This window comes from Heteronotia binoei, chromosome 1 (assembly GCF_032191835.1).
Source record: "Heteronotia binoei isolate CCM8104 ecotype False Entrance Well chromosome 1, APGP_CSIRO_Hbin_v1, whole genome shotgun sequence".
Taxonomy (NCBI): domain Eukaryota; kingdom Metazoa; phylum Chordata; class Lepidosauria; order Squamata; family Gekkonidae; genus Heteronotia; species Heteronotia binoei.
In genome coordinates, this window is record NC_083223.1 from 168843689 (window position 1) to 168853618 (window position 9930).

The window sequence follows — 9930 nt, forward strand, 5'->3', positions numbered from 1 at the left end:
ACTGAAATGGCACATAAGGAGCTTTTGAAAGTTCAAAACAAAGTATTTTATTTAGAGGAGAAAAAGTCAGGTGGAATCAGGGGTAGGATGTATGAGGTGAACTGATAAACCTGAGGTAACTTTGCTTGATTTTATTGTGTAATCTGTTGTTTTATGTGGTTTAATTTGCTGCTATTAGCCGCCCTGAGCCCACCAGGGAAGGGTGGGATATAAATCTGATAAAATACAAAATAATAAAAATAATCACACTCCAGATAATTTGTTGCCAACAAGTAAGTGTTCCTGCTATTCAAAAAGGTCTTTTAAACTTTGAGGAGAGAGGCTTTCTTTTTAGTTTCTGCCTAAACCAGGGGTGTCAAACTAATTTTTTACTAGGGCCAGATCTGGCATAGATGAGACCTTGTTGGGCTGGGCCATGTGCATCATAAAATGTAATGCCAGGTAGTGGATATGTAAGCTTTATAAGGAACACAGGCAAACACAAAGGTTTTTTTTTTTAACTTAAAAAATGGTTACAAGGTTAGCACTCTTCCAATATTTTGTTTATTTAAGTTTCTGGTAACTGATACCTCTTGTTCCGAATTATTGCATCAGAATCTGGAGACAATGCCTGTGCTGTACCAATCTTGAGTAGGCTGTTTAGGTGTTGTTCAGGTGTGTATGTTAAATTGCAAACCAATTTTTGATTTATTGGTGCTCATTACAGAAATCTCATGGTCACTGCTTTGAGCTTAAGACCGGGGGGGGGGGGCAATGAAATGGCTGGGCAAGCTTTTGTACATAAGTTGCTTCATGTGCTGGTTAGCCAATGGAGAAAATAGAGGTTTTGCTCTGTAGCTTCTGAGCGATTGAGCAAGCCTGGCAAAGTAAGCTGTGATGCAGAAAAAAGCAAGAGAGAGAGGAGGCAGCAGATGACAGTGAGTTGCTTGCAGGCCTGATAGGAGCCCTCTGGGGGCCTGATCTGGTCTTAGGCCACATGTTTGACAGCCCTGGCTTAAACACTCAAACATAGGTTTCTGAGTTTCACTGACTCTTAAAGTTTAGAAAGCAGGAATAAACCAAGTTACCAGAATTGTTCTATATTCACAGAACAGGGATCACTCCTCTTTTAAGAGCTATCTCCTCTTTCACTGGACAGGCATTACTTCTTTTAATGAGAAGTAATGCCCCTTTTTGGGATCATCTCTGATCCTGTCGCCCCTTTTGCCTCCTTTCCAGTCCACAGCCAGCACTTAACTGCGACTTCAACTGTCAGTTCCCAACACTTTCTCCATAGAATTCTGTTTGAACAGTCTATCACTCAAAGATTCCTGGTCAGGCATTAACCTTTGACAGTCTGTAACACCTTCATATTTGGCTTTTTATGTAGGGCTAATTGCCAATGCTGTTGATTTCTATTTTTATCTAAAGGACCAAAGGAAAACAGAAAAAGAAAGCTCAAAGATACTGGGATGCTTGCTGCAGCAGAAGAAGTATGTTTCACTAAATTCTGTTATCTAATAAAATGCATATTGTGTGGTAGCATTTGAAATACTAATTGACTTTTGCTTCTTTGAAGTTTGGCTACTTGCTGGATGAAAACATTGGGTCCAAGTTTGACAGTATTGGGATGAATGCAATGGCCAACAAAGATAATGCAAGTAAGTGACTTTTCAGTGGACTTTTGTGATTGTGACATCTTGATAGAAACAATGGGAAATAATCTCAGATATCCATGATATTTGATTACCAGGTTTTCTGTCAACTCACATACTGCTCCCCCCCTTTTTGTAAACAAAGTGAAGGTATTTTGTCTAACAGAACAGAGATTAAAGCTCACTCAGAGATAGCATCTTGTTGACCTTTTGAAGTGCTTCTAGAAGAGCATTCCCATGGAGAAATGTGTCAAAATCAGCCATCCAAGTATGTTTTCCCAGGGGAAGGTTCCCAGATTCTTCTTGTAGCCTGCTCATATATCCAAAAATTACATAAACAATCAATTCCAAAATAAAACAGTGTAGAATGTTGGGAAGCTGGCATCAGAGAATACTAGCTAATTAAGTTGTCTTAGTTATTCACTATAAGTGTACAAAACATAATGTGGACAAATTACCACATAAATAAATTTTAACTTTTATTTAAACCTGTATTTGTGAACAACAAATATGCCTTCCCCCAGTATAGGGTAGAGGAGGAAAGGTATATTGCAAAATGAACCAAATTATGCAAGAAATATTTTTCACTGGTATTTGTGGAATAGCACAGACACCTGCCTGTATATCTTGGCTGACAGTATTTCCAACTGAGGTATTTGGTCATTGCAGTTTGCTTTAAAATATACAGACTTATTCTCCATTCCCTTCAATCTGCTCTCCAAAACTGGAGTGATCAGATCTCACTGTATTTTACAAGAAATCTTATTAGATACAAAACACTAGTAAGGTCACAGGAATTCTGAGTTCAGGGTTTTTTTAATACAGTATTGATAAAATCGTGTTTGGAACTCTTAAACTTGGACATGGAAACTTTAGAAAAGGATACTTTGTAGATCATAGAATATATATGATGATAGGATTGAGTTTTCCACTTGATATAATGGGACTCATTCCTAAGGGGCTTATGACCAACATGTAGTAACTTAATTGTTTTATAATAGCAGAAGTAAGGTCACAATTCTAACATAGTAATAGAAGAAATATGTGCACAAAAAAAATTAACATAAGAACATAAGAGAAGCCATGTTGGATCAGGCCAATGGCCCATCCATTCCAACACTTTGTGTCACACAGTGGCCAAATTGGAATGGATTGCATAAATTCTGGCCTTAGAAGCACAGTAGTTTTGTAGCATATACTGTAAGGAGATCTGTATTACTCTTCTTGATAAAGTTTGATAATGCCTGTTATGAAAATATTTCAAATTATTCAAAATAATTCACAAACCAACTTTCGTAGTCTTTATAACTTAACATATTATGTGGTTTTGTTTAGTGAAGGAGGAGGATACCAAGAAACTAGTTATGCATGCTTTATTTATGCCTTTTGAAACACTTGGCTTAGACAGTGGTCAGGTCAAGATCTCAGTGTCAGTTTTTTTTCAAAGGACAATACTATTTTGCTAACTTCTGTGATTTGTATCTTTCTTCGCTAGGTTTCAAACAGCTCAAGTGGGAAGCAGAGCATGATAGGTGGATTCACAATAAAGATGTGAAAAGTATCATCAGGCAGAAAAAGACGTTCCGGCACAAACCACTGAAAAACAAACACAGAAGCAACAAGATCAGAAAATAGCAATTGGCCCTCTTAAGAAAAACACTTTAAAAATTCTTTCTACTTACAGCTAGTTTTTACTGCTTAGCCATGTCTCTTCATCTCTTTCCCTTAGGCCATAAATACCAGCCGATTCATTGCATTTGTAATAAACTGTGAAAAATAATGGGTTGCTGTTATCTTACATAAAGCAAATGAGTTTTTCAAACATACAATTTCTTATGCTTTTATTCTAATTCTGAGGAGAGAAAAGCTCCACTATACTTTAATCTGAAGTTAAATGGATGGAAAAAATGAGAACACAACTATAAGAAGGTCAAACATACCTTCCAGGATCGATGGGTATCTCTTTTTCATTTTTTGCCTGAAATCTGAGAAAATGAAACTTTCTGAAGACAATGCCTAACAGTGAACTGCAGCAGATTTTAGTTACAGCAATTACCCACTTCATACATTTCAAATTTTGTTATTACACATAAATACCTACAGTGCATCTGAAATAAGTCTGCTCATTTCATGTATTTATTTAGTGCATTTTTATTCTGCACTTCCTTTGTGGAAGTTATGGCAGCGCACAAGGGTTCTCTTTCCTTTTTAACTTCAGAACAATCCTGTGAGGTAGGTTAGGCTCAGAGAGACTGTTTGCTCTATGATCATTCTGTGACTTTAATGGCATGCAGAGATTTTAACTAGGGTCTCCCTTGTGCCCAACACTCTTGACTACCCTGGCGCTCATTCATTGTATTAGACTGTTTCCAAATGACTTGGTTCAGATGTGCCTGCAAATGTGGTTTGTCATTTCCTAGTTGATCCTTGGATTTGTATATCTCCTGTGCTCACATGAGGCCAGCTAAGTAGCGACTTAAACTTTCATGGCACCCTATAGTTTACCTACTATGTCTGAACTGCTAAATGAACTAGCCTTTCCTTTGAACAAGTATTCAAAACTGGTTTCTTGTTCTCATTTTAGAATCCTGGTTGGTTTGCAGGGAAAGTACATACCATAGGCTGTGGGGATGGATCTAATAGTAAATTATAGTTTCCACTAACAACAAATAAGGTACACTGCCCTGTGTATTCCCCATATATGTCCACACAGTATGGACTGCCTGTATATGTGAGCTGAGCTGATATATTCAGTGATATGAGATGAAGTCATAGATAGCACAAGTATTGTACCAAGCTTTGTCAATATAGTACAAATATTCAGCCTAGACAAAGCAGGCTTCATAAGTCTTTCCCACTAGTCAAAGCTGTGAAATAAGCAAAATTATTGCAGGGAGTGGTCTTAAAGGTTGGAGCCATAGAGCGTCACATTTGTCTGGGTGGTGGGGGAGAGTTTTCTGTATTTGAAAAGAAAGCAGCATTTTCTCTGGTAGCTATTCATATCTCCACAGCAAGGCTTACCTGTTATATAGGGAATATTTCATTTACAAAGCTATGATTGGCTAGCCATGTGTTCCCAGAAGGTAACCAAGCCCTTGGGTACATGAAAGGATGAACTCAGGAAACGGCATAACTGGGGGGAGGTGTGTAGTTGATGGAGATACAGTAGCTAGATACTTGCTAGCCAGGTGACATATTAGTACTTGTCATAGTCTGGCTCAATTTTTGAAATCTAGGTTAAGGCATGATGCAGTTACTCATTTTTACTGTTTACTATGCCAAATGTCCCACTAATACCCTATGGCACTACCATATTAGTTCCTCAAAGTGTATTCTAAGAATTTCCTACTCCGATACATCGAAAATAGAGCAGAGATCCATCAGTGGCTATTAGGCACAGAATATTGTTGGAACTCTGGGGCAATGATGCTCTGTATTCTTGATGCTTGGGGGGGCACAGTGGGAGGGCTTCTAGCGTCTTGGTCCAACTGATGGACCTACTGATGGTGCCTGGGTTTTTTGGCCACTGTGTGACACAGAGTGTTGGACTGGATGGGCCATTGGCCTGATCCAACATGGCTTCCTCTTAAAAAAAACACCCAGTGAACATTATTTAATATACAAGGTTGACCATGAAAAAGCTTTATCTTAGCCAGCTGATACATGAAAGAAGCCTTGAATGTGATAGCTGCAAATCCAAAACAAATAACAGCAAGTGTAGGAATATCCTATAACATCCCGACATGTTCTTTTGGTAGAATCATTGACTAAGGTGAGAATGGAACCAAGTGCCATATAAAATTAATGACTAGCACTACCAATATAGTATTACACTACAACTCCCATATTCCAGAGGACAGTGATCCCCAATGTGGTGCCCATGGGTGCCACTGCACCCACCAAAGGGTTTCCTTGTGTTCATTTGCTTCAACAAACCATTTATGCCCTGAAGTAGAAGCTATTCCTCAGATGCCACCTTTTTGTCTGCAGAAGCACCCATTCATCATTGAAGGAGTCTGCTTGACCTGGAACTTCCCAACAACTTGAGATTGGCCCAGCACAGCAAAGAACCTACTCTGTGTCTGCTGTATATGGGACCCATTTCATAGTGGTGCCCACTACCCATCCCCAAAATTCTAAAGTGCTAAATTCTAATCTATTTTTGGCTTTATATCCTAATCTAATCCCAATCTAGAGCCAGAAGTTGACAGTAGTCAAAAGTTATTTCAAAATCAATAGTTCTTTTGCCTATGTTTAGAAGGGGTCCAAAAGATTTCTGTGACAGGAGCATCAGAGTGACATCAGAAAGTAGCCTTTCAAGAATCTGTACACGATGGTTACCTTCTATATGTATTGTTGATTAAAGAAGGAAAGCCACAAAAATAGAGATAGCATTCTGTACAGATACAGAAGTTATAGGTGGTATCCTGTTACTCTGCCCAGTGGATACACATTTCTAGCAAAATTAGATTTTATCTACTAAAAGAGTTTCACCAGCAGAAAAAAACTCCTGAATTGGAGGAAGGCTCTTGTGCTGGATGAACGTGCTGTCATGTGAACAATAAAAGACAGAAATAACTAAGTAAACTTCTAATGTCACAAGATTTGGGTAAAATGTATATACTGAAATTCCAAGATTTCTTTATAATGTCCTGCCAAAGGAGCTATATTTGCTTGTCTTCTAAGAAACAAATTGGAAACCATCAAAAGTTCTTTTGATGAAAAATTTGCTGAATAATCACCCCTTATATTGACAGAAACCTATTTTTCATGATTATCAAATTACCTTGACTTCCATCCATTTTGTAATACAGCATATAGGCTCCACCAAATCCAAAAACTTCCAAGATTATAACTCCTTTGATGATCTTTTTTGCCAGAAGAGTATTCATTGCACAGCCAGCTTCCAGTAGATGGGCAACTCATTTACTACCAAAAAAAGTATTCAGGCATTTATAGTACAGCCACATCTGTTGTTCACTGTGCTAATTCTGCTCTTCCCTGCAATGCAATATATACCACTGTTCTGTATATACCCTTCTGCTGTCTACATACCTAATGGAGATCCCTATGTTAACTTACCAATAGTTTGAATGCATTAATAAAAAATTGACACCTTAGCCACTACAGATATTGAATTGCTTAAGCCAAGTATCCAGATGGCAGAAGCATTGTTTATCACCAGTTACAGCTCTGAACCATCACCCTGCTTATCTTGTATATCTTTTTGAGTTCTGCACAGAAATGTCACAAACAATACCTATTACTTTTCATATTTTAACCTACTGTTTACAGTTTTTTAATGTACCTGAAAACCAAGACTTGATACGTTTGATGATCTTTTAAGGGGGAAATGGGAAGGGGGTTTATTTCATTCTGGTATTAACTGGAAATATAAACCACAGGGAAATGAATGAAGAGGGTTCAAGCCTACAAAAACTTATGCTTCAACAGGGCTTTTCTACATATGGTTTCTTCATTAGTTCTGGCCCCACACTGCTTGGGTTTATACCAATCTCTGCATGCATTTTTGCGCCTCTAGTTTTCACTTCATTTCACTTCACATTACTGGATATTTACAGTTCTTTTGAGACTACTTTTACCCAAATCTTTTTCCTAGAAGGTGATTTTAATTTGGCTATTTCTTTGTGTGTAATTCTTCCATTCGATTTATTTGTCCTGCCCCTCCCACCCATCTCCAGCTAGCCCACTTCTTGATGACTGGTCATGGTCAAACTAATCCCCTTTCCCCCAGAAGATGAGGGGGGGGGGGGAAACAGTTCTAAGACATTGGTATATTACTAGAGCATTGGAACAATATGTTTACCAGGTTCTCTGAATTTCTGGATTTCATTTAAAAAGTCCCCTCCCTCATTGAGATATGCCTTTTTCCTTATATCTCCAGGATAGAGACTTTAAAAACGAAAGCTGGATTTTCACAGAACCTGCTTAAGCCTGTTGTTAAAACACTAGCAGTGCCATTTAAGAAAACATGTGTGTGTGTGTGTGTGTACTGTGATACCATTGCCAATGGCAACAGCACCCTCCCTTGAAAATTCTCATTGTTGAAGGCATGTGTGGAAGAAAATAAACTGACTCTACAGCTGTGAAAATGCAGAGGAAAGCCAGATGTGGGGAAGAAGCATGCCCACCAGTGCTTGTGGATCAACTGCAAAACAAAAAATCAGTAAAGTTGAGGCTTATTCAGCTTACTAGTTGAGGTTTCACAGTGCCACAAGATACTTTTTGCTTTCATTTTGTGCTGTCAGAGAACTCATTACTAGGAAATAAATGCTGTCTATGTATTGTCTTTTGACTGTGTGGATGGTGCAGCATATTTTAAAGTTGTGCTGATAATACTGGGGCGGGGGAGAGTCAAGAAGACAGTGAAGCTTGCTTCCCATGCAGTTGACTTAGCAAAGTTATTTGGCTCCAAGTGTCCCTACTTCTTAACTCACTCAGAAGCCCTAATTCTTTCCTTACAGTAGTAACTGTGAAGACACTTTATTACCACCAGCACAATTAGGGTTGCCAGATCTGTGTTGGGAAATATCTGGAGACTTTGGTGGTGGATCCAGGAGATGGTGGGTTTTAGGGAGGGGAGGGCCATTATACAAAGTGTTAGATGATGCTACACCAGTTGTGGTTGTGTGGGTGTAAATCTGCCATCAAGTCAAATCCGATTTACAGTCAGGGATTTTCAAGGCAAGAGACGTTCAGAGGCGATTTGCCATTGTTGTCTCTACATAGGAAGCCTGGACTTCTAGGGTGGTCCATTCCAGTACCAATCCGGGTCCACCCTGTTTAGCTTCCGAGATCCGATTAGATCGAGCTAGCCTGAGCCAGGCAGGTCCGGGCAGTTCTAGTTATATATGGTCAATTCACGCATGTATATTCTTGACTGCAGAATAATGTGGTAGTAGAATTGATGGGAAATGACGGAAATTGTATGCAATGAACCCGTATCTATTTTGCTGCACATATCCATGGACTAGACAAGTATGCATTGAATCACAAGGGATTCTGACATTTACTGCAATTTCCTTAACGGAAATAACTTCGGTTTAGGTACTGCTTGTTCTCCAAAGCGGAGCTTAACCCCATTTTCCGTAGCAAACAAGCGAGCTTCTGTCCAGCCAAAAATATACAGCTCAACACTCCTTTCTCCCTTGATATTCTAGTTGCTTATTTCCAGTCAGCCTCGCCCCCATAGGCTCGGCTTTATCGAAAACGGCCCAGAAGCGAAACGTCATTGCGCTGCTTCGTAGAAGCCGAGACTCATAGCCTTGTGTTCCTATTGTTGCATTCAGGCGTCAGGGGACGCTTAGTCCTTTACGTGCAGCAACTGCTGCGGCCACGTACCTTCGCCACTCTCCCCTGCTCCAAGCGGCCCTTACAGCTGAGGGATCACATGCCCACCGCCACGCTCACAAGTCCTTAACCCCACATTCTTCTTTCCGCCTTATTTTCAGAACTGCACGGCGGAAGTTGAACGAGAGCGGCGCGTGCGCAACGCATGGCGAGTTGTTCGAGCAAGCGCAGCTCCGTTTAGGGGCGCGGAGGGCAATTGCCCGTTCGCTTCTTCTTGCGTGCAGTAAAGATGTCAGCTAAATGTCTGTGTTGGTTACACACTTAGGGGCCGATGTACCCTAAAGGGCTGACACCTTTTTACCGTGATGCGACGAACATCATCAGAGCCTTTAATAGGCCTGATACTGAAAGATACCAGAAAAGTAATACCAGGGCTAGTGATCATTTCAGGGTTAGTTTCGTCTCTACAAACGCAAATCTCAAGAGAAAAGCGTATATAAAAAGCTTCCACGATTTGAAGCCGTGTACCACTTTACTAGTTAATGCTAGACACAAGAGGACGTGCGTGTAATCTTCTCGTAGCATGTAAATGGTCACTGGAAACAGCAGTGGAACAAACAGAATGATGGAGCCATAGGTGGAAAATCTAGTTTAGAGTGGATGGTTTTAGCCAGGACCTCTTTGTATAGAAAAAGCCCAGCGGGAACTCATTTGCATATTAGGCCACACCCCCTGATATCACCATGGTTTCACAGAGTGCTTTTTTGTGGGAAAAGCCTATCAGTAACATTTGCATATTAGGCCACACCCCCTGGCACCAAGCCAGCAGGAACTGCGTTCCTGTGCATTCCTGCTCAACCCCCCCCCCCTGGTAGTTATTAGTATAATAGCTTCCCACAAAGTTGCTGGCAGGACGAATCAGATAGGACTTATTCTGCATTGTTCACAATTGAACTGTTATGTAAGGCTTTCCTGTTGAAACATG

General features: G+C 39.9%; 2 protein-coding genes across 2 annotated transcripts in view; one reads left to right on the plus strand and one right to left on the minus strand.

Annotated features, from left to right (window-relative positions):
• Positions 1 to 3460, plus strand: part of CEBPZ (CCAAT enhancer binding protein zeta) — a 30861-nt gene extending 27401 nt beyond the window's left edge. Inside the window, exons 14-16 of the mRNA XM_060244072.1 lie at positions 1411 to 1472; positions 1559 to 1640; positions 3130 to 3460. Of these exons, the coding sequence (XP_060100055.1) occupies positions 1411 to 1472; positions 1559 to 1640; positions 3130 to 3269 (284 nt within the window). The 3' untranslated portion in view covers positions 3270 to 3460. The remainder of the gene's footprint in view (positions 1 to 1410; positions 1473 to 1558; positions 1641 to 3129) is intronic.
• Positions 2991 to 9137, minus strand: CEBPZOS (CEBPZ opposite strand). The gene is made up of 5 exons (XM_060244103.1): positions 8997 to 9137; positions 6421 to 6563; positions 3575 to 3619; positions 3317 to 3401; positions 2991 to 3230 (listed from the first exon to the last, which is right to left on the minus strand). Exons 2-4 carry the CDS (start codon positions 6524 to 6526, stop codon positions 3319 to 3321), a joined length of 234 nt encoding a protein of 77 aa, XP_060100086.1. The 5' UTR covers positions 6527 to 6563; positions 8997 to 9137; the 3' UTR covers positions 2991 to 3230; positions 3317 to 3318.
• Between the last annotated feature and the right edge of the window lie 793 nt (positions 9138 to 9930).

What these genes read in the sequence shown, in the direction of transcription:
- CEBPZOS (XM_060244103.1), bottom strand. Translation starts at nt 6,526, where the DNA reads ATGAATACTCTTCTGGCAAAAAAGATCATCAAAGGAGTTATAATCTTG. An exon ending in CAAAATGGATGGAAGTCAAG is followed by an intron (nt 3,620 to 6,420) that starts GTAATTTGATAA and finishes TCATTTTCTCAG; the next exon opens with ATTTCAGGCAAAAAATGAAA. An exon ending in ATACCCATCGATCCTGGAAG is followed by an intron (nt 3,402 to 3,574) that starts GTATGTTTGACC and finishes TATTTTTCACAG; the next exon opens with TTTATTACAAATGCAATGAA.